At 42.8% G+C, this 24,041-nt stretch overlaps 4 protein-coding genes across 9 annotated transcripts; 2 read left to right on the top strand and 2 right to left on the bottom strand.

Moving 5' to 3' along the window:
• Nucleotides 1-90: 90 nt before the first annotated feature.
• On the bottom strand, nt 91-4,227 carry LOC110509956 (cofilin-2). The gene is made up of 4 exons (XM_021591193.3): nt 4,137-4,227; nt 1,428-1,738; nt 1,229-1,305; nt 91-1,131 (listed from the first exon to the last, which is right to left on the bottom strand). Exons 1-4 carry the CDS (start codon nt 4,137-4,139, stop codon nt 1,019-1,021), a joined length of 504 nt encoding a protein of 167 aa, XP_021446868.1. The 5' UTR covers nt 4,140-4,227; the 3' UTR covers nt 91-1,018.
• Nucleotides 4,228-5,607: 1,380 nt separating this feature from the next.
• Nucleotides 5,608-7,027, top strand: tmem223 (transmembrane protein 223). The gene is made up of 2 exons (XM_021591187.3): nt 5,608-6,388; nt 6,490-7,027. Exons 1-2 carry the CDS (start codon nt 5,773-5,775, stop codon nt 6,786-6,788), a joined length of 915 nt encoding a protein of 304 aa, XP_021446862.1. The 5' UTR covers nt 5,608-5,772; the 3' UTR covers nt 6,789-7,027.
• A 1,175-nt stretch (nt 7,028-8,202) lies between these two features.
• On the bottom strand, nt 8,203-9,058 carry LOC110509953 (coiled-coil domain-containing protein 85B). Its single transcript, XM_021591188.3, has one exon. The coding sequence runs from the start codon at nt 8,920-8,922 to the stop codon at nt 8,323-8,325; it is 600 nt and encodes a 199-aa protein (XP_021446863.1). The 5' UTR covers nt 8,923-9,058; the 3' UTR covers nt 8,203-8,322.
• A 1,447-nt stretch (nt 9,059-10,505) lies between these two features.
• LOC110509950 (acidic fibroblast growth factor intracellular-binding protein B) lies at nt 10,506-23,918 on the top strand. 6 transcript variants are annotated; one of them, XM_021591178.3, is made up of 12 exons: nt 10,506-10,847; nt 11,394-11,486; nt 11,686-11,884; nt 15,668-15,794; nt 16,156-16,256; nt 16,514-16,647; nt 18,409-18,517; nt 18,650-18,713; nt 19,078-19,164; nt 23,234-23,331; nt 23,405-23,448; nt 23,753-23,918. In XM_021591178.3, exons 1-12 carry the CDS (start codon nt 10,676-10,678, stop codon nt 23,884-23,886), a joined length of 1,362 nt encoding a protein of 453 aa, XP_021446853.2. In that variant the 5' UTR covers nt 10,506-10,675; the 3' UTR covers nt 23,887-23,918. The 6 variants fall into 6 exon arrangements, with proteins under 6 accessions (XP_021446853.2, XP_021446855.2, XP_090082868.1 ...); XM_021591180.3 differs by lacking the exon at nt 23,753-23,918 and having other exon boundaries at nt 23,405-23,585; XM_021591179.3 differs by lacking the exon at nt 11,394-11,486 and having other exon boundaries at nt 10,537-10,847.
• The last annotated feature ends 123 nt before the right edge of the window (nt 23,919-24,041 follow it).

Genomic DNA, 24,041 nt, shown 5'->3' on the forward strand with positions numbered 1-24,041 from the left:
TATCAGTTTTTTATTTTTTAAGTAATATAAAAAGGCGTGCAGGAATGGATAATTAACCATAGGAAAAATGAAACAGCCAACGATAGAAAATGTAAGTGCATTTTCTTTATTTAGACATGAGACAAAAACACCCACAATATATCCATCCACACTTTACCTTCTCTCATAGGCTTCTTCCAACTGGAGCCACCAACATTACTACATACCCCTGACTCCATCTTGTTAAACCCTCAACCAATTTATGTTTAATTAAGCTGTTCTGAAATTTCATCAAGAAAAAAGGAATGCATTTTTGTACACAGCAATTGTCTGGAAGGTCTTGGAAATAACTTCCTGGAATAATGCTGTGTTTTTTTATTTCTACTTGTACGGGAAGCATGTTTGAAAATAACCTAGTTTTAACTACTTATTTGCTAAAGAACAACAAATGTGTCAATAGAGGAATTACCATCAAATAAATTAGGTGTGAACAAAGTGCATAAATTGACAAGTTTACCCAGCAAGTAACAAGTATTTTTGCTGCACCGCTATGACACCTGCTTAACTGTTTGTGACCAATAAACTTTGATTTTTCACTCAAGTTTCTCTTTGCTCTGCCTGATCCATACACCATCATACAACAGACATACCCAGTCCTCATCTGTTTAAAAAATATCCTCCTTAATGATTTCATTGTGTAAACCACATTTTGTTTGTTCTTCATTCGTTTGGAAATTGCAAGGACAATCTTGGAAATGTTGACGCAAAGCTTCATCTATTTTGTCATAATCCTTCATCACAAATTGAGACTTGTCTATGTTTGTTCTTCATTGTGAGAAGTGGAATGATAACCACAATTTTAAACCATGAAATAGCATACTTGATCTTTCTCCCCACAACAAGATACCCTCCACCCCATCTTATTTGTACTCTAAACCCCCCACCCAATTCCTTCTCATTCTGGAATCAACAACCATACCCCCGGGACTTAAATTTTGTTTTTTTTCTTTCCCTGCAGGCCTCAGTTGACAGAGTGGATTTATACAGGCCCACCTTCAAGGGTGACCACTGATGAGCCTCCAAGCTTCTCTGCTAAGGTGCGCCGATCTTTGATGTCCTCCAAACCGTTAACTTGCCATTCATGCTTGATACCTAGAAATGAGCAAAGTGGTCAAATGTGTAAACAAAACAAATGAAAGCACACTAATCATCAGTTAGATTTTTTTTCAACCTAAAGCGTTAAGCTCACCTGTGAATTTCTTCTTAATGGCATCCTTTGAGCTGGCATAGATCATTTTGCTCTTCAGTGGAGCACCTTCTGGGGCCCTGCGATACAAAGGAAACAGAAAATATTACCAAAATATTCTGTCTTTATATCAGCAGAATTGACTAGTTGTAATCATCAAATTAAGTCGACTTAAACCCAGTGCTTAACAGTTGACACTCACCAGAAGATGAAGACAAGGTCCTCCTTCTTGGTCTCCTTGGTCTCATAGGTTGCATCATAGAGGGCGTAGCGACAGTCGTCTGCAGGCAGCATCTTGACAAAGTGCAGGTAAGGGTCTGCGATGGTGGTACCCACATCACCGGTCAGAATCTCTTTACCTGCTTCAAGGACAATGTGCTTCTTGTCCTCGCTGAGACAGAACAGCACTGCCTTCTTCCTCTTCTTCTTCTCATCCTCATTCGCCTGGGCCTTACGGACCTTCATCTCATTGAAGACTGTAATAACTTCATCAGTCACTGTCACCCCAGAGGCCTAAGAGGAGAAAACAAGTTGAATGCATCATGTACCCAAGAGGTCAATGAATGAGATCTCCCAGCTTTGGTCTGCATGTTTGGACTGAAGTTTAAAACAGTTTGCAGGGCTTTAAATGGCTTGTTTTTCCAGACTAAACGATTGCTGATATCTTCAGCCCCGTCGACTAATCATTAAGCAAACACTGTTAGTGGGCACACTGGGATAAGGATGTTGATAAATCACTATGATCATTTCACACTTGCACTGTTCAGAGCAGTCGACTTTACATTTTAAAGAAAACATTTGGAACAATTGTTAGTTAGGTCAGTACTTGAATGATTGAAATACAAGGATGGTGTGTGCCAAAAGTATTCTACATTTTTTCCTCAAAATTGCAAAAGATGAGCCACAAGTCAAACAAACAAACTCAGAGGGTTGTGTCAGAACAAAAGATACCTATTCATATAGCAAATAGAAAGACAGCAGAGGGTGCTTTTACTGTTCCTGAAATCAATACCTTGGACAAACTGACTAAGTGAAACATACCCTACATTTTCACAATCATCCACTTACATTCCAAAACAATCTCTAAAAAGAGCCAGGGAAAACTTTGAAAAGAGAATGTTAATCTCAAGAAAATACATTTCAGTTCCATTTCTAGTGGTATGAAGATGATTTGGTTGCTGGCAGCTAACTAGCTAGAATGTTATTACCAAGGTGGAAGAAATACACTTCACTAAGACCATATGTAGGGTGTCCAATCAAAAACATTTTGACCAATGGATAAAATGTTATGTAGATGATCCTCTGAAACAACCAATGGTCCAAACCTCATGTATCTTATCATAATCCGTTCAAAATGTATTGAGTTTTTACCCTTACAGGATGGTCAAAATTATGGCAACCAAATCAGGAAAAAAGTGGTACTAAATCAGGGGGGAAACCAGACTGGATTCTGAGTGAGAATTAAGGCTACCTGACAGGTTTACCATTGAAATCATCATAAAACAATAAGAGGTAAGATAGATATCGATTGAGACATTTTAGTATACACTGTTCGTATTAACGCAAAGTTCCTGTATTTTTCTCCGGAATGTCAGAGCACTGTGCCTACCCGAAAACCTTTTACATTTAATTCAGCTAGTGTCATGCCAACTTTTATATTTGCGACCAACAACAAAATGGTCAAAAGTTTTTGCGATAAAGCTGCACCGCTCTGTAAACAGAGCTCGGTGCTTTTAATCTGATGCACTTTTATGTTAATTATGTTAGAGAAATACCCCACTGAACAATTCAGAACATGAATAATTACATTTGTCTTGATAAAATCTATTTTATACCATAAGGAAGTGAAATGTCATCACCCAGAGTGGGTGGACACCCTGGCATATTTAACAGGATGTCCACTAGCAAACAAACAGTGTGTTTGCATTGGGAAGTTGGTGCACTTCCTCTTCCCCAAAGCAGTGGTTACAGCGCATTCACTTATGGTGGGTGTGCTGAAGCAGAAAACCATACTCAGTGTTAGAAACACACTGGCGTGCCGTTGTCAGCGCAAGTCAAGGGAGAAGGAAATTGTGTCAGGGTTCGATGCCATGGCTTCCTAGTTTGATGGAGCTACTAACCAATTCTCAATAATCATTCTCAACAATTGTCACCGAAATTGTTAAAGTGAACATACGCAGTCAACAAGATACCGTTGAACAAAATCCATTGACATGTCATAATCTACGAACATTGTTAGGTAGCTAGCAAGCTTTGACGGCACACTTCCTTGTACTTGCAGTAAGGGTGGGGTCGGCTGAAACGGGAGGTAACGTTAGCTACCGGTACTAGCTAGCTGGCAGTAAATGTTAGCGGGTGAGGCGTTAGACGAGTGTCAGGCTAGCATCGTCTTACTCAAACATTTGTCACGTTAAAGCAATTGTCAATTCCAATCAACACCAAATGGTGGATAGCGTACCGTTCGTTTGCTAACATAACTGTGCCATCTGAAGTAATCTAGCTAACTACGTATACTAACTAGTTAGCTTGCTAGCTAATTTAGCCATCCGGTTAGCACGAGGCCTAGTTAGCTTAACTAATACTAATGATACTGTTAGGTCATGGTTGAGAGGAAATGCCGAGGGGCCAGGTGATACCTAGTTAACTCTGACCATGAATGACAAATGGCGGTTTAGTTAAATGCTAATTGTTGAAGCAGGTTAGCCAAGTTAAACAGTTAGCTACCAAATGTGGGCTGTTAGCTAGCAAGGTGGTCAATGTTCATCGATTGAAAAACTATGGTGGGGAAATAAATAACTTCATTTTATGATCAGCGGGCCAAGTTACTAACTACCCCTCCCCAAAACAACTACTGTGGGTTGTATATGTAGGATAACAAAATTAGTTATTTGAACCATAAAAGTAACGTTACCATGGTTGGGTCTTTCGTGTATCAGCGTCTGAGTCGAAAATGAAATGTTCGTTCTTCTTGTTGAGTTCACACTAGACCGACGGACACGCGCCTGACGGGCATCAGAACAAAGGGAGCAAGTGTCAACCCAAAGTATCATGGGAATTGTATTTTCATTATAACCCTCCCCCGAACACACACTGACACAATCACAGTATGCACTTGAACGACGTTCAATAGGCTAAACTACAGATCTAGACTGTAACACTCAATGTCCATATAGAATAGAGTATAATAACGTCTCTAGACTATATTAAGAAAAAAACATGTTTAAATCCCTAATGATCTATATGGTGAAAATACAAGTTTGCGCGCATTAAATCAGCTTTTAAAAAGTATGTCCAATCCAATTTATCTCTTACAATCAATTCACTGTATGCATTTTTGACAGACACAGGGACTGACGTGTCTGTCTCTCCCATACATCAGTCATTCATTCGCAATGAGAAGGTTGGCTAAACTCACTTCCAAATAAGGAAACGAACGGCAGTAGGGCCAATGCGCGCCTCGTGCACACCCTGCGGTTCGCGGTATCTATATCTCCATATATGGCCATTAGGGCATTTCGTTCAGATCTAGACCAAGACAGACGAGTACTTGCTGTGCAATATAAACGACAGACTCAAACCAGAGCAAAGCGAGTAAAAAAGAGGAAGAGGAAGAGAGAGAGAGAGAGAGAGAGAGAGAGAGAGAGAGAGAGAGAGAGAGAGAGAGAGAATAAACTACTAGGTAAAATACCACAGTGTGCCATCACACCAGCAAGAAAATGGCAACAAGTGAAGCACAAACACCCTTGTAAATACAACCCATATTTATTTTCCCTTTTGTACATTGTTACACTAAAAATAGCCCTATTATAACATTTGAAATGTCTCTTATTTTTAAACTTGTGTGTGATCTTTACTGTTCGGTTCAGATTGTTTATTTCGCTATTGTTAATAATCGATTTTACTTTCTTTGACAATGTGAACACATGTTTCCCACGCTGATAATGGCTTTTTTAATTGACTTGAGAGAGAGTGAAAAGGAGCGTGACTACTGGGAGGTGTTCATTCGTTGTCTTATAGCACCACCAGTTTTTCCACACATCCATACATTGGACTAGACATCTTCTGTGGATAAAATTAAGGGATGATAATTGTAGCTATATAACACAATACATTCTCTTAAATTCACTGTGTTGATATATAAGATTGTTCACGAGATAGGCCTGATATGGCCTAATTTACCAGTAGGCCTAGCGATGAGACTGCTATCAGAGACGGAAGAGGAAGCGATACATCTCAGTCCATTTTTTCTGGCTCTTATACAGACCCAGCAGCTATTGCATTGGTGTGAATGGGAGAACCACCCCTTCAGTAGACCGGAACTGTGACAATGTTTTCAATGGTAAACGGCCTGAGTAAGACATCTTTATGTATCCACCATCTTTGAAGCGATCATGCTTGCTTGCCATGATGTTACTTTTTGTGCCACTGCAGTCTCCGTAGACATCGAAACATGGCGGCGTCCTACAAACGAGTTATGTAGCTTGTGTCCAGCTATGTTCTGATTGAAAAAAGTCAAAGGGTTCCATAAAAAACTGACAGTAAGAAAAATGACATTTCGGTATTTGTTAAGCGGTATATCGAAGTGTTGGTCTAGTCTTGCACGTCATCGATTATCAAACGTTTCGCGATTGCGGAACCTTAGCGAAGTGACACCGAGAGCGATATTGAGCCATCCATCACATACACCATCGTCGACATGCACTGGCATGAGCAATGGCCACCTATATAGCCGTGTAAGAGTAGCATACAGTTTGGGGAGAGAGGGTGCCATATGGGCAACAGATACGTTGTGTTTTGGTCTGTTATCAATCCGCTCAAGAGTGAACGCACAAAAACGGTACTTTCATGTTATGAAGAAACTGCACCAACAGGTGCCTCTTTTCCGCCCTCTTTCTACATCGACAGCAGTTGCAAAAGACGTGATTCTGTTTGAGCACGACCGAACAAGGTTCTTTCGCCTCTTAGCAGTCTTCTGTGGTGGTCAGTTTCTTTTTTGGACATACCTGGCCCACTTCGCCTTTACTGGTCTTCGAGACACTGGTGGAAGTGGTTCTGGTGGGAGACATGTCTCCACTACTGGCTTGGCAGGACTTTGGAGTTTCGATATGAACCTGGGATCTAATGCTTGGAGATATGGATTCACACTGGCATGCCTTGTTATTGGTATGTGTCAGAATTAAGTGTGCAAAATACTGGCACTATTATAAATTGAGGCACCTATACCTGTGTGTGATTGTATTAATACTTTTCTCTCTCTCTCTTAGGTGGAGGGATCATGGGACTTGGTGCTCTGTTCTGCCGGCGTTCTGTCAGCCAGGTGATTCTACATAAGGGGGGCGGGATGGTCACCGTGTCGACACAGTCACCCCTGGGACCAAACAAGGGACAGAGAATTACTGTACCCTTGTCACAAGTGGCCTGTTACGCCCACAGACAAGAGTCTCCTACTTTCATTCCCCTCAGGGTGAAAGATCGCAAGTTCTACTTTCTTTTGGACAGAGACGGCACACTGAATAATCCCCAACTGTTTGATGTTACAGTTGGGGCATATCGATCATTCTAGGTGTGTCAAGATAACAGAATGTGACATGTCCCCCATTGTCAATGCAACATTGTGTCAGTACAAAGGGGTTGATTGGAATGAAGTCAACAATCTGTTGGCTAAAGTTCTCAACATAAACCATTGATTAAGTTTGCAAAAACTGTGTTGGCCTTTTGTAATTAATTTGACAACAAATAAGATATAGATATTAATAAACTGTGGATGTAAAATAAAAATAAAAATGTTTCCAGTGCATTGAAGTGGATCATTTTCAACACTATTCACCACCTCCAAACCAAAAATACACATTTTCAGTCAGTATTTCTATTCTGGGATGAAGATTGTTGTAACTGTAACTAAAATCTGCATCTGATAGTAGATGATCTTAGCAAAAAGGTGTGATGGGTCCATACTCAAAAATATATATGCAAATATATTGCATAAAGGCTTTGCCACCTTATTCAGTGTGTAGATGATCTTAAAAGGCGTACATATTTGACCTGGCTAAGACTTTGAGTTAAAGATTAGTTTGAGATAACATTAGATAATCTCTCCTGGCTCAGTTCCCCACATACCCCCTCATTGAGACGGGGTGGAGTGACTAGTTACCCTCAATCCCCATTGAGATTGAGGAGTTACTGTAGTTGCCCCCATCTCCCTTTTGTGTGCAATCTCCACTCCACTTCCAACAGCTGTCACTGAACATACTGAATGATCTACAAATAGTAATGAGTAGTTATTTATGATGCATGGTAATTTGTAGATCAAACAGTCTGCAGTCACCTGCAGTGTCGGCTGAAATGTTGAACAAGCCCAATATTTTGCATGTATTGGCCTAGACCTTGCTCCTGAAGTTGATCCTGGATCAATAATGATTTCCTACTTCATCCACTTCATCCTAAGAAAGACTTACAACTGGGAAACTGGAAGTTGGGTTTTTCAAAACATCACCATCATGCATTATTGCTTCTAATCTACCCAAATAGGGGTCATGTAAAAACAACAGATCATTATTGTCATCTTTTAATCAAAACAGTGTAAAAACATGAGGGTTTTCACAATTACAATAACGTTTTGGACAATTGTTTTTTTTTTTGTATTACAAATACTATGACATGCTATAAGGGGCACAGACACGACTTAGAAAATGCTCACCAGCTCAAAGGATAGGATAGATAATGCTTTGATATTCAGAGAGAAAAGTGATATTGAATGGAGGGAAATAAACACTATTTGTGTGAAGAACAATATGACAAAACTGCAAGGGAAAATTGAACATGTGCCATGCAAACTAATAAAAGAGAACTGAAGAAAACAAATTCCCATCATCAGTCAATATCAAACAGTTCGAGATAAAGCATTCCCGTGTCGGATGTACAGCATGTTGCTTATTTCAGAACCATGGTCAGCTCCCGTCATATTGAATGCACGATAAGAACGTGGCCTGTGATATTTTGCTAGAAATCTATAACATAGCAAACGACCCATTCCCCTTTTATGTGACCTGAGGTGACATTTACAACATATTTGATAGAAGAGGTTTGTTGGTACCATCTCATTCATCGGGGGAACAGACTAGAAGAGGATCTGGACTACCGATGCTCCCAGCGCTGGAACTTCCGTCTCCAAAGTCCCGGGCCACAAAATACTGTAAACTCAACTCGGACGACCCGCCAGGACTGGAATCACCTCTGCTGACACAACCCTCCTCCAGAACAACACACAGTTCTTTGAGATCGAAATTCTCCTTTACCAATCCATCTTGCACTCGTTCCAAATCAGCTAACTTCTTCAGATGTCCACCCACGTCCTCACGCATCACTTTGGCTGCGTTGTGTCCAAAAAGTTGCCAATCTCGGGAAAGCGTTTTTATTTTCATTCTGTCATCATCCAGGAAACTACATAGTTCTCGCAGTTCTTGGTTCTCCTCCTGAAGCCTATTATTGACTACTTTGAGTTCCCTGATTTCGAGTAAATGCTCCTGCAGTTGTTTATTAACCTCTTTAATTAACCGCCCTCGCTGTATAAGAGCTGTCATCTTGTTGGCCTCCTCTTGGCGCAACCTGGCCACGATGTCTTTTTTGGAGAATGACATCAAATCCTCGTCGGACATTTTAGAGAGCTCTCGCTTGTCAATCTCGCTGTTGCTGCACATTTTGTGTCATTTACTGTAGGCTTGGCGTCATGTGAGTGCGGCTCAACGACTATGCATGGAAAATATGGCAATTTGCAAAAAAATAAACAGTAATAAAATAGGTAATGGAATGCTTACAAAATTATGATTTAAATTGTGATGCCCTGATCCTCAACGCTACCGAGTATGTCTTGCAAAACAAGCCTTTGCCCACATTGCCTCTGTCATTGTCATTTTCACGACACGAAGTGAAACGAGCGTTTTATGTAGCGCTTTATGCGATTTGTATCGATGCCTCTTCTAAAGCGCGTAATACATCCCTCTTAAAAATGGCCAGTTAAGAAGAACATAATTCGTCACCAGTAGGCTGATGTTGATGTAAAAAATACACTGTATTTTCTCACTTTCGCCAGGGTGGCGCTCAAGTCCTGTCCACAGAAAGATAAACGCGCAGTTATATTTGGACAGAGGAAACAATGCGCATACAGATTTGTGGAACAAACCAGCATATTAGTCGGGCCCAGCGGAGAAACCCTGAGAGGACCCGGCTCCTTGGAGTGGCCCTTCCTCTGAGGCTGTACTGGGTCAAGATAAGAACATTTCACCAGTGGTACCCAACCCACTAGCGGCACCTTTTTTCGGTTATCAGGAAGTGCATTCTGCATTACTTAGCTCACTTTGCAACCTTATTGCCCTGTGGTCTCCGCTCGAGGTCGCACCTGGTTTGGCATGTCCAGGTTTTTGATTTGTTTTCCCTGTACTCTTTCCCATTGTTGGGTGTTGGGGTCCTGTCTACAGGCCCCTTCATTTCTAGGTTTCTTGCCCGCTATATATACATTCTTTATTGCTTACAGAGCCAATCCTTATCCCTGGGTTACGGATCTGACTTGCCCATTTCCTTATAGGTTTCTTGCCCGCTATATGTCTATTTTTACTGCTGGCACGGCCCCATGGCTTGGGCCTTAAACTTGTCTTAGTACTCATCCCCATTAATGGGTGTTGGGGCCCGGTCTGAGGGACCCTTTTTTTATATGTTTCTTGCCCGCTATATACATGTTTTTATTGCTGGCACGGCCCCATAGCTTGGGCCTTAAACTTGTCTTTGTACTCATTCACCATTATTGGGTGTTGGGGTCCTATCCAAAGGCCCCTTTGTTTATACATTTCTTGCCCGCTATATATACATATTAGTAGCTATATGATGTTGTGGCCCTCCGTTAAGAAATATATCCGTACTCAGAGAGTGTTTAGTTTAGGCAAATATAATGGAACAACTATAAATATTGGCATAGACCACCTTCTTAGCCCACTACCTTTTCTCCCATGCAGCAGACACTCCCACCTTGAACTGTTAACATAGGAACGTTGCTGATTTCAGCACCATGGACAGCCCCAGAATTTTGCTAATTTCAAAACCATGGAACGTTCCATAAATTTGTCAATTTCAGGACAATGGGCAGTGCCCGTCATATTGCGTGCGATAAAGACTTCCCTTCAAATAACTCGTCCAGTCATATTTTGCTAGAAAACGGTGCAAACCCACCCCCGGAAAAAACAATTTCTCCACAGCAGTAGATGGCAGTAAAGTGCCTTGTATCCAATGTGCTATTCTCTAGAGATATCCAGCAAAGAGAAACAAAGTTGCGCTTTCTGTTGTGGATTTTGAGAGGAGCCACAATTTACTTGTCAGCGACACCATCTGTCGTTTCGCTTTTATTTTACAATAAGGATAGCGTTTTTAAGCAGTGTATACTGTTCTTTTGAATGCAGGTCTATGCAAATTCGATACGCTCTTTTTACTCCAATTCTTTGCAGAACCCAACGTTTTAACTGCGCAATAAATAATACGCGTTTGCAGATGCTGTTTACCCAAACGGTGCCTGGTGCAATATATTTGCTGGCTACGGTTTCCCCTCGACTTGACAGATACATAACACTAGTTAAAGGTAAAGTATAATTATTTGTTATTCCTAAAATGGCTATGTTACATAATGGCACAATATAGTGACCCGGTGTGACTACCCTTTTAAATGGGTCATCGATCCTTGACTGTTAATGCCAGCTTCACCTAGAAACATGACCCTCAGTGGATCAACTTTGCAGTATATCAATAGTGAGGCATAATGTGAGTGTATATATATATATATATATATATATTTATTTATTTATTTATTGTCACACACACCGGATAAGTGCGGTAAAATGTGTTGTTTTCCAGGGTCAGCCATAGTTGTACGGCACCCCTGGAGCAAATTAGGGTTAAGTGCCTTGCTCAAGGGCACATTGACAGATTTTTCACTTTGTCTGCTAGGTTATTCAAACCAGCGACTTTTCGGTTACTGGCCCAACGCTCTAACCGCTAGGTTACCCGCTGCTCTGTAGATATAAAAGGCTACCAAGAATATTCTGATTGTGTGTAGACTACTCTTTTTAACTACTAGGCATAGCCATTCTTAAATTAACTCTCTGCAGTCTTTTTGGTTCCTCATTAGCCTACAAGATGTCTATGGAACTGGATGTGTTTGTGGGGAACACAACTATCATGGATATGGAAGTCTATCAGCTTTGGTTGGACGGTCTCACCGGTTTGTCTCTATCCTATTTTGTTGAGACTTTGGAATGACATGGCTGTGGTGACACTGCACTGTGTGACAGAGGAATGTATTGATTTCAGGAATGTATTGAAATCACAGATGCCTACACAATTGAATGGCAATGACCAGACCGTGACATCATTTACATCCTATTGTCTCTCTCCCATCTCTGCCTTGCTCTCCCTCACAGTGAGTGATGCAGTAAAGGTGCGGATGGATGAGGGGGCATTATTGGAGTGTGAGGCGAATCCAGAGGTGCTGACCAGCGATACCATGGACCAGTTTAGAACCTTCCAGATGTGTGAGCGTCTTTTACACTCCCCCACCAAACTGGGCAGTCAGCTGCTGTATCAGATCCCGGCACAGAACCAGATAATTCTCATTGAAAGGTGTGTATTCAATTCCATAAATTGTTTTTGTTCTCAAAGCCAAGGGCAATTTGTGTGGAAACTTAGAAATAGACACAGGGCCAGTAGTGGTTGGTGCCATTCAAAATTAGGGAGGATTATTTGTTTTAATGAGCATGTCCATATTTGTATTACAGCATATGACTGTCATTTATATTCCATTCACCCAGCTCAATGTAAGTAACATTGATAGGTTCAGGCTACTGATACAAACATTTTCCCTATACCCATCATGAGGTTGCTACAACCTAGCCTACAAATGACATATAGGTGCACAGGTCGAGAGACACATAGAATAAGCAAGGTGACAGACAGAGATTCATTCAATACTGCTTCTAGCTGATCTGGGGTGTAATCATTAATCCAAACAGTTATTGGACAAATTCAGGTAGTTCCCTCCCAGTTTCCTTCCATTTAAGACACGTTTTACAACATAATCAGCAGAATGAATACACCCCTGATCACACACAGTTCGCTTTCAAAGCAGCCACATACAGCATCATCACTTTGCTCATTGTATAATTCCTTCTCGCATCTATGTACTCTCCTCTCACCTTTTCCCTTAGTTTGTGGACTTTAGGGCACAACACAACAGCTGTCTGTGACCAGGTGCAAAAAACTCTCCAAGCCAAGCCTTCATACCATGTCCGCTAAAAGCTAAACAGTCTACATCGTTGTCAATACATTAACGTTATAGTCAAAAAACTAGAACTAACACATTAGTTAATCCACAATCCAATCCATGTGTACAATCACGCAGTACAGTGTAATGTTACAGCTAGCAGTTTAGTAGTTACACTGGCAGGCCCCGTTGGCAATAAATTAATACAATCGAAAGCTTACCTTGATTGGAAGAGTTGTCGTGTTGGATATTCTAAGCCAGCTAGCTAACATAAATAGCATTCCTCTCTGTTTGAGTCAGGTTGTTGAGTAGGCTAAATTAGCCGCATTAGCTAAGGAAGTGAAAGGTAAATGAAGAAGAAAAAAACACTATGAAATATAGCTACAGTATATCTCTCCCTCTCTCTCTTTATTTCTTTCTCTCTCTCTCCTGCTTGTCCTTCATTGTTTGTTTAAGAAATTAATTTGTTCAAAACTGTTCAGCTATTGTATTTTTCTCTTTGAGTCAACTACTCACCACATTTTATGCACTGCAGTGCTAGCTAGCTGTAGCTTATGCTTTCAGTACTAGATTCATTACTCTGATCCTTTGATTGGATGGACAACATGTCAGTTCATGCTGCAAGAACTCTGAAAGGTTTGAGGACATCCTCTGGATGTTAGGTGTATAAAATCGAGCACACAGCCATGCAATCTCCATAGACAAACATTGACAGTAGAATGTCCCGTAATGAAGTGTCTTTCAGCGTGGCAACGTCATAGTACACCACCGTTTCAACAAATCCGTTCATCAAATGTCTGCCCTGCTAGAGCTGCCCCGTCAGCTGAAAGTGCTGTTATTGTGAAGTGGAAATGTGGAGGAGCAACAACGGTTCAGCCGCGAAGTGGTAGGCCACACAAGCTCACAGAACGGGACCGCCGAGTGCTGAAGCGCGTAAAAATAATCTGTCCTCGGTTGCAACACTCACTACCGAGTTCCAAACTGCCTCTGGAAGCAACATCAGCACAATAACTGTTCATCAGGCACTTCATGAAATGGGTTTCCATGGCCAAGCAACTGCACACAAGCCTAAGATTACCATGCACCATGCACTTGCCCGCCATTGGACTGTGGAGCAGTGGAAACGTGTACTCTGGAGTGATGAATCACGATTCACCATCTGGCAGTCTGACGGACAAATCTGGGTTCGGTGGATGCCAGGAGAATGCATAGTACCAACTGTAAGGTTTGGTGGATGAGGAATAATGTTCTGGGGCTGTTTTTCATAGTTCGGGCTAGGCCCCTTAGTTCCAGTGAAGGGAAATCTTAACACTACAGCATACAATGACATTCTAGATGATTTTGTACTTCCAACTTTGTGCTTCTAACAGTTTGGGGAAGGCCCTATCCTGTTTCACCATGACAATTCCCCCGTGCACAAAGTAAGGTCCACACAGAAATGGTTTGTTGAGATCAGTGTGGAAGAACTTGACTGGCCTGCACAGAGTCCTGACCTCAATCATCAAATCAAATCAAATTTATTTATATAGCCCTTCGTACATCAGCTGATATCTCAAAGTGCTGTACAGAAACCCAGCCTAAAACCCCAAACAGCAAGCAATGCAGGTGTAGAAGCACGGTGGCTAGGAAAAACTCCCTAGAAAGGCCAAAACCTAGGAAGAAACCTAGAGAGGAACCAGGCTATGTGGGGTGGCCAGTCCTCTTCTGGCTGTGCCGGGTGGAGATTATAACAAAACATGGTCAAGATGTTCAAATGTTCATAAATGACCAACATGGTCGAATAATAATAAGGCAGAATAGTTGAAACTGGAGCAGCAGCACAATCAGGTGGACTGGGGACAGCAAGGAGTCATCATGTCAGGTATTCCTGGGGCATGGTCCTAGGGCTCAGGTCCTCCGAGAGAGAGAAAGAAAGAGAGAATTAGAGAGAGCATATGTGGGATGGCCAGTCCTCTTCTGGCTGTGCCGGGTGGAGATTATAACAGAACATGGCCAAGATGTTCAAATGTTCATAAATGACCAGCATGGTCGAATAATAATAAGGCAGAACAGTTGAAACTGGAGCAGCAGCACAGCCAGGTGGACTGGGGACAGCAAGGAGTCATCATGTCAGGTAGTCCTGGGGCATGGTCCTAGGACTCAGGTCCTCCGAGAGAGAGAAAGAGAGAAGGAGAGAATTAGAGAACGCACACTTAGATTCACACAGGACACCAAATAGGACAGGAGAAGTACTCCAGATATAACAAACTGACCCTAGCCCCCCGACACATAAACTACTGCAGCATAAATACTGGAGGCTGAGACAGGAGGGGTCAGGAGACACTGTGGCCCACTCCGAGGACACCCCCGGACAGGGCCAAACAGGAAGGATATAACCCCACCCACTTTGCCAAAGCACAGCCCCCACACCAGTAGAGGGATATCTTCAACCACCAACTTACCATCCTGAGACAAGGCTGAGTATAGCCCACAAAGACCTCCGCCACGGCACAACCCAAGGGGGGGGGGGGGGCGTCAATCCCATCAAGCACCTTTGGGATGAATTGGAACACCGACTGCAAGCCAGGCCTAATCACCCAACATCAGTGTCCAACCTCACTAATGCTTTTGATGTTGAATGGAAGCAAGTTCCCCAGAAATGTTCCAACATCTAGTGGAAAGCCTTCCCAGAAGAGTGGAGGCTGTTATCACAGCGAAGGGGGAGAAACTCCATATTAATGCCCATGATTTTGGATCTTGTTCAACGAGCAGGTGTCCACATACCTTTGGTCATGTAGTGTAACTACTGAGAACCATGAGCCTCCTAGGGTTTGTATTGAAGTCAACTAGCTGTCCTCCATCTACACCATGGTGCTACCCCAGAGAGTGCTGTTGAGGCTACTTAAGACCTTCATTGCAAAATAGTGTGTTTTAATCAGTTATTTGATGAGGTGTGAATATATTTAGTATAGTTTTATCCAAAAAGGATAACTTTTATGTTTCTCTATTTTTATGAAATTCCCTTAGTAGGATGATCCTCCCCTTCTTTCTCTGAGGAACCTCCACTGCTCAGGACCATATGCAAATCCAAATAGTGTGTGTGTGCGTATTAGCCCTTCCTCCCCATGTTTTAGAGCTAACCAGTGTGTTGTTTGTTTCTGCAGGTACTATGAATTTGACAGTGTGTTTGCCAGAGAGGTGCTGGGGAAAAAGCTCTCCAAAGGGACCAAAAAGGACTTGGATGACATCAGCTGTAAAACAGGGATCACACTGAAGAGCTGCAGGAGACAGGTGAGACTAACACAAACACCACACTCATTGAGAAGGGGCTACATTAATATAGCGTGACTCCTGACTGTATTAACACACAACTCCCAGCTTGAGAAGAACCTGTCACTCAAGAGCAGCTTACATGCAAAAGGACAGGCCAGGACCTTACCTGGACAGCACTGCTCTGTAATTTAATTATCTGTCCAGTTTAAGCACTGTCATGCAGAGGGATTTGCCTGCCAACGGTGGGGCTTTTATAGTGAGGTCATGATCAGAAATACAATATATAGAGCATACCAACACGAAGCACATCTCTGTCTGTCTGTATGTCTGTCTGTCTGTCTGTCTGTCCCTTTGTCCGTCTTACTGTCTTTCTCTCCAGTTTGACAATTTCAAGCGGGTGTTCAAAGTGGTGGAGGAGCTCAAGGGCCCACTAGTGGAGAACATACAGCGTCACTTCTTGCTCTCCGACACACTGGCAAGGTGGATACAAGAACAGAGTGGGAGGAATAAGGAAGGAGAAACAGAAATGGTGTAGCGAAATAAATCTGTCAACCATAACTCTAGTAATATTTATATATTCACAGGGAATAGCATACATGCGTCTTTGTTTGTAGACATTGACTTAATGGTTTATAGAATGATGGATGAAAAAAGGATAATTGCCTGTGATAGTTTCCTTGGGTTCAGGCCCTCCAACCTACAGTGCCTCCCTCTCACTTTTTTCTCTATCCCTGCAGGGACTATGCTGCCATTGTGTTTTTTGCAAACAGCCGCTTTGAGACAGGAAAGAGGAAGCTGCAGTACCTCTCATTCCAAGACTTTGCCTTCTGTGCAGGCCAGCTCATCAGTTACTGGACAATAGGAGCAATGGGTAAGATGCATCACTTTGACCAGTCACTGATGGCACAATGCAGCTAAATGTAGAACACAATGTAAAGAAGTCAGTCCCGGGGGAAACAAATCATAACGTAGAAATAATTATTTGAACCCAAAGCTCTTGTCAAAAACAGTTTTATTTGGCCCGTGGAAGTAGTTACGTTATGACAGGGGTCTACAACAGATCGATTGCGATCTACCAGTAGCTTATGAGTAGCTCGCCAAACAATTCTGTGTTCCACCGCAAACTGTCATAACGTATCGGACACCGCAAGCTTCCAGCTACTATCTAACATAGAACCCCTGGTTAGCCACTATTGGCTTAAAAAGCCAAACCTAACACAATATCTGACCAATTCCATCAATATTTCCCCTTTAGGTCTGTGTGGTGCCGGCATTTGTCAATCACTCCTTTTGTAGCCAGTAGTGATGGCTCGTTCGCAAACAGCTTTTTTGAACAGCTGTTTTTGGTGAACGCCAGAAGCCGAATCACATATGTGAAAAATAAGTTAATTTGGCTCCCTGATTTGCATACTTTTACTATTTGAGCTCCAGACATCGATTATCTGCAGATCAATTCTAAAAACGTTCTGTGAAGATGCTAAATCCTCAGTGCATAACAATATAATGAGGAGAGAGCCTCATTGTGGTTCACACTATTTTTTTCAGTGCGTAAAATGTTATCTTACTTTTTTTTTTGCAGGCCATCTAATAATTAGGTCAGGTTAACATTTATTTGAACTCACATTTCACAATATGATATAATGCTAGGCAACGTTTTATGCTTCAAATTAGAGATATTAAAGCCGTTTGGGAGCCAAATGAATGGCTATTTTCAGTGAACGAAGTCAAACTATCGGGCTTTCAGAAAAGACTCGAAATGCCCATCCATAGTAGCCAGTTGACGTGATAACCATCTTGTGGTTTGACAGAAATACTTAACATTTATTTCAGAAGGTTTTGTGTAAACTGCGAAATAGGCTTACCTGGCAGAGGTATGTCATGAGTAAGTACTGTATATTATTTGCAAACTTTGCCATGAAATGAGCAGCAGTAGTACAGAACCATCGCTAGACCGGCATATTAGACTGCACACTAGATGTGCAATTAAATTAAAGGGCCAGATGCGCATTTAAAGGGGAATTAGACTCACAAATCTAAATATGTTAGTTTTCTTCAAGACCCCCACAAAATGGTATTATGTTGTGATTTAAGCATTGACATCAACGCAGAACATCCAATGTCGTTGTTTCTCTATGAACAATTGTAATGTTGAGAGTGAAAATCCCCAAAAATCCAAAACCAGGAGAATACACAACTGAATTTGGGGGGGAAAAAATAGATTTTATAGTTTTTAGTTTTTAGTTAACCATTATTTTACCAGGTATTATGACAGAGAACATAGTGCACTACTTTATCTTGTACAATTTTCTCCCGAGCGGCACAGCAGTCTAAGAGGCGCCACTACAGTCCCTGGTTCAAATCCTAGTTAACTTGCCTAATTAAATAAAGGTTAAATAAAAAATGAAACAAATAATAAAAATAAGGACCCCAGAAAGAATTGCAGGGGAAATGAGGAAATTGTTATTTTTTTTTAAGTTAGAGAGAAATGAGTAACTCACATTATTTTTTATTTTAAGTAGCTCTCATGCTAAAAAAAAAAGGTTGGAGACCCCCGCTTTATGAGGTATCAGCGCTGGACCTACTTGGCTTTCTAGCACCATATCCCATTCATTTTTCCCCTCTCTCTTCACAGATAGCATGATGGAGGATATGGATGTTGACCTGGAGAAAGAGTTTCTGAATGAACTGAAAGATCTCAAGGTTTTGGTTAATGACAAAGACATGATGGACCAACATAAAATGTAGGATGGGTGTAACCACGTGTATGAAAATGCTTGTGTGGGTTAATGTTGAGTTCTAAAAACAATTCAGCCGTTGATGTCTTTGCTGGTCCCCCTCTTGACTCCTTTTCTCTCCTCTCCTCGCTCTCTTAGCCTGGTGTGTGCTGCTCTGCGGGGAAAGATCAAAGTCTACAAGTTGATGGAGGTTAACTTCAAAGTGAGCAACTAACTGATAATTGCTATTACTAATGTGTATAGAGACTAAGAAATGCACATAGAGTTGGAGTGGGTTTTAACCAGAGGTGAGGTACAATATTGCCAATGCATGAAAAATAGTTCATTTCAATTCAAAGTATCTAAATTATGATGAATTAATAAGTTAAAGTAAAATAAATCAAAGCTATATGAAACTAGTGTAATAGGTATCAAATAGTCTAACATTTCAGACTTGGGTTCCTATTCAGATTGAAATGAACATCCCACATCCCTCCCCCCACTGAAACAAGACAAAATGGAAGGAATTTGATAGGTTGTAAGAATGTATTTTTACTCTTTTCCTATCTCACTCTCTCTGAACACAGAATCTTTCTAGAGCCCTGGTAAACCTTGCATCAAAACTTACACATACCAAAGATGTCAGAGATTTATTCATCGACCTTGTGGAGAAGGTACACCCCTAATAGCCAATCAACGTGTTATGACATACAGTACCAGTCAAAAGTTTGGACACACCTACTCATTCAAGGGTTTTTCTTTATTTTTACTATTTTCTACATTGTATAATAATAGTGAAGACATCAAAACACTGAAATAACACATATGGAATCATGTAGTAACCAAAAGTTGTTAAACAAATCAAAATAAATGTTATATTTGAGATTATTCAAAGTAGCTACCCTTTGCCTGTCACGATCGTCATAATGATTGGACCAAGGCGCAGCGTGCGTAGAGTTCCACATATTTTAATTAGAAACTCACCAAAAAGCATAAACGAAACGTGAAGCTACTGGTGTGCACACAGGCAACTATCTGTAGACAAGATCCCACAAACTAAAAGTGGAAAAAAGGCTGCCTAAGTATGATCCCCAATCAGAGACAACAATAGACAGCTGCCTCTGATTGTGAACCATACCCGGCCTACAAAGAAATAGAAAAACCAGAATGCACATGGAAATAATAAACTAGAACACCCCCCAGACACGCCCTGACCTACTCCACCATAGCAAATAAAGGCTTTTTATGGTCAGGACGTGACAGTACTACCCCCCCCCCCCCTCCCCTCCCCCAAAGGTGCGGACTCTGGACGCAAAACCTGAAACCAAAAGGGAGGGTTAGGGGGGGTGTCTATTGTCGGTGGCGGCTCCGGTGCGGGGCGAAGTACCCACTCCGCTCGCAGATACGACGTCTTCCTCCATGGCGGCTCTGGTGCGGGGATCGTCGCCGGAGGCACCGGACCGTGTTTCGTCGCCGGAGGCACCGGACCATAGGTCGTCGCAGGAGGCTCTGGACTGAGAACCCCTGTTGAAAGGCTCCGGACCACCGACTGTCGCTGGAGGTTCCGGACCGCCGCTGGAGCTTCCGGACCGCCGCTGGAGCTTCCGGACCGCCGCTGGAGCTTCCGGACCGCCGCTGGAGGCTCCGGACCGCCGACCGCCGCTGGAGGCTCCGGACCGCCGACCGCCGCTGGAGGTTCCGGACCGCCGACCGCCGCTGGAGGTTCCCGACCGCCGCTGGAGGCTCCGGACCGTCGATGGAGGCTCCGGACCGCCGATCGTCGCTGGAGGTTCCGGACCGCCGACCGTCGCTGGAGGGACTGCCGCTGGAGGCTCCGGACCGCCGACCGTCGCTGGAGGTTCCGGACCGCCGACCGTCGCTGGATGTACCGTCGCTGGAGGTTCCGGACCGCCGCTGGATGCTCCGGACCGCCGCTGGAGGCTCCGGACCGCCGCTGGAGGCTCCGGACCGCCGCTGGAGGTTCCGGACCGTCGATGGAGGCTCCGGACCGCCGACCATCGCTGGATGTACCGTCGCTGGAGGTACCGTCGCTGGAGGTTCCGGACCGCCGACCGTCGCTGGAGGTTCCGGACCGCCGACCGTCGCCGTTGCTCCGCCTTCTCTGCCTGCGTCCATGGCAGGGTCTTGTCCCCTGCCATAACGTCCTCCCATGTCCATGATGTCCTCCACTCACTTTTCTCCCGGGCCCAGGATCCCTGCTCCTCCTGACCACACCTGACCACGCTGCTTGGTCCTTTGGTGGTGGGATCTTCTGTCATAATGAGCGGACCAAGGTGCAGCGTGGTAGGCGTACATTTTCCTTTATTAAATGAACACCAAACAAAATACCAAACGAAACGTAAAGCTACAGAGTGGGGGCGGCAGGGTAGCCTAGTGGTTAGAGCGTTGGACTAGTAACCGGAAGGTTGCGAGTTCAAACCCCCGAGCTGACAAGGTCGTTCTGCCCCTGAACAGGCAGTTAACCCACTGTTCCCAGGCGCCGAAAATAAGAATTTGTTCTTAACTGACTTGCATGGTTAAATAAAGGTAAAATAAAAAATAAAATAAAAAAATCTGTAGACAAGATCCCACAAAGCACAATGGCTGCCTAAATATGATCCCCAATCAGAGACAACGATAAACAGCTGTCTCTGATTGGGAACCATACCAGGCCAACATAAACCATTAATCACCGAAATGACCCACCCTAGTCACTATCACGCCCCAACCAACACAGAGAATAAACAGCTCTCTATGGTCAGGCTGTGACATTGCCTTGATGACACACTCTTGCCATTCTCTCAACCAGCTTTTCCAATGCCAACAGTCTATGATTTAAATTTTTTTTATATATATATATATATATATATATATATATATATATATATATATATATATATATATATATATATATAAAAATTAAATCATAGACTGTATATATATATATATATATATATATATATATATATATATATATATATATATATATATATATATATATATATATATATTTACCCCTTTTTCTCCCCAATTGGTAGTTACAGTCTTGTCTCATTGCTGCAACTCCCGTATGGACTCGGGAGAGGCGAAGGTCGAGAGCCATGCGTCCTCCGAAACACGACCCAACCAAGCCGCACCACTTCTCGACACAATGCCCACTTAATCCGGAAGCCAGCCACACCAATGTGTCGGAGGAAGCACCTGGCGACCGTGTCAGCATGCATGCGCCCGGCCCGCCACAGGATTCGCTAGAGCGCGATGGAAAAAGCCGGCCAAACCTTCCCCTACACTGGACGATGCTGGGCCAATTGTGCGCCGCTCCATGGATCTACCGGTCGCGGCCGGCTGCGACAGAGCCTGGACTCGAACCAGGATCTGTTGTGGCACAGCTAGCAACTGTGATGCAGTGCTTTAGACCACTGCGCCACTTGGGAGGCCCCTACAGTCTTGAAGGAGTTCCCACATATGCTGAGCATTGTTGGCTGCTTTTCCTTCACTCTACTGTCCAACTAATCCCAAACCATCTCAATTGGGTTGAGGTCGGGTGATTGTGGAAGCCAGGTCATCTGATGCAGCACTCCATCACTCTCCTTGGTCAAATAGGCCTTACACAGCCTGGAGGTGTGTTGGATCATTGTCCTGTTGAAAAATAAATGATAGTCCCACTAAGTGCAAACCAGATGGGATGGTGTATTGCTGCAGAATGCTGTGATAACCATGCTAGTTAAGTGTGCATTGGATTCTAAATAAATCACTGAGTGTCACCAGCAAAGCACTCACACACCATTACACCTCCTCCTCCATGCTTCACCGGGGGAACCACACATGCAGAGATCATCCGTTCACCTACTCTGCGTCTCACAAAGACACGGTGGTTGGAACCAAAAATCTCAAATTTAAGACAGATTTCCACCGGTCTAATGTCCATTGACTGTGTTTCTTGGCCCAAGCAAGTCTCTTCTTCTTATTGGTGTCCTTTAGTAGTGGTTTATTTGCAGAAATGAAGGCCTGATTGATTCACGCAGTCTCCTCTGAACAGTTGATGTTGAGATGTGTCTGTTACTTGAACTCTGTGAATTTATTTGGGCTGCAATCTGAGGTGCAGCTAACTCTAATGATCTTATCCTCTGCAGCAGAGGTAACTCTGGGTCTTCCTTTCCTGTGGTGGTCCTCGTGAGAGCCAGTTTCGTCATAGCGCTTGATGGTTTTTGCGACTGCACTTGAAGAAACATTCAAAGTTCTTGAAATGTTCTGGATTGACTGACCTTCATGTCTTAAAGTAATGACGGACTGTCATTTCTCTTTGCTTATTTGAGCTGTTCTTGACATAATATCACTGATATTATATATTATTGCGCATGCATATAGTAAAAAAATAAAGAAAAACCCTTGAATGAGTAGGTGTGTCCAAACTTTTGACTGGTACTGTATGTGACAATTCCTCTTTTAAGATGTTTCTAAATCTTGTTTGTTGTGAATTCCGCTGTTTGGCATTATAGATTGTAGAAACAAATTAGACATACTTCATAGCCATCTTTACGATCATATCTGGCAATGTATTGATGTAGTTTTATTGGTTAAATCTTGTTGGTATAGTATTCAGTTTGACCTTTCTGTGGAATAGATTCTGTGTCTACTGCCCTGATACTGACTATCATCCTATGACTAAGTTGCTTTTCCCCTGTCCTGATAAGATTGAGAAATCTCTGCTAACAGCCTTATGTCCTCCTCCTCTTCTCCTAGTTCATAGAGCCATGTCGATATGATAGATGGACAGTGGCAGAGATCACACTCTTCCTCACTCACTACACCAATGCCGCTCACTGTCTTGGCACGTTCAGGTTAGTGTGTGTGTGTGTGTGTGTTTATACAGTCATCAATGTTGTCGTAATACTTCATCTCTTCTCTCTTCAGGCACCAGATGATTTGGGACAGGTACATGGGCGTCATCAAAAGCTGTATCCTCCAAATGTACCATGAATAGGTAGATCTCTGGTTTGGACCTCCTCTCCTGATTGAGCTGTATCACAGGAGGCTGCTGAGGGGAGGATGGCTCATAATAATAATGGCTGGAATGGAGTGAATGGTATCAAACACGTGGAAACCATGTATTTGATGTGTTCAATACCAATCCATTTATTCCATTCCAGCCATTACTTATAGCCTATCCTCCCCAATTAAGGTTCCACCGGCTGCCTGTGATCTGTATTGATCTTACTGTGAATCTGTCTTCCCTCTGGCATTTTTTCGTAACTACCTCAGCCCAGTGCAGTCCACTTCTCCACCTCTCCCTGATCAAAGTGAACTATCTGTCTCCAACTCCTTCTATCTCTTCAGTCAGTCCCCCTGTAAATATACTGAATGAACTCAATACTTTTCTGATATGTAAATTGTGACTTAAATGAAGTAAACATATTTGTTTTAGAAAGATGTTTCAACTGTTTGGTATATGTTTGTGAAAATGTGAGGGTGTGTGTGTCTTAGTCCATGTGTGTGTGTTTTAAGGGGGTGGGTTAGCAGCAGGGGGCTACAGTTGGTCAGGGTTGTCTCG

This window comes from Oncorhynchus mykiss, chromosome 29 (assembly GCF_057628025.1).
Source record: "Oncorhynchus mykiss isolate SJ-2025 chromosome 29, ASM5762802v1, whole genome shotgun sequence".
NCBI classification, from domain to species: Eukaryota; Metazoa; Chordata; class Actinopteri; order Salmoniformes; family Salmonidae; genus Oncorhynchus; species Oncorhynchus mykiss.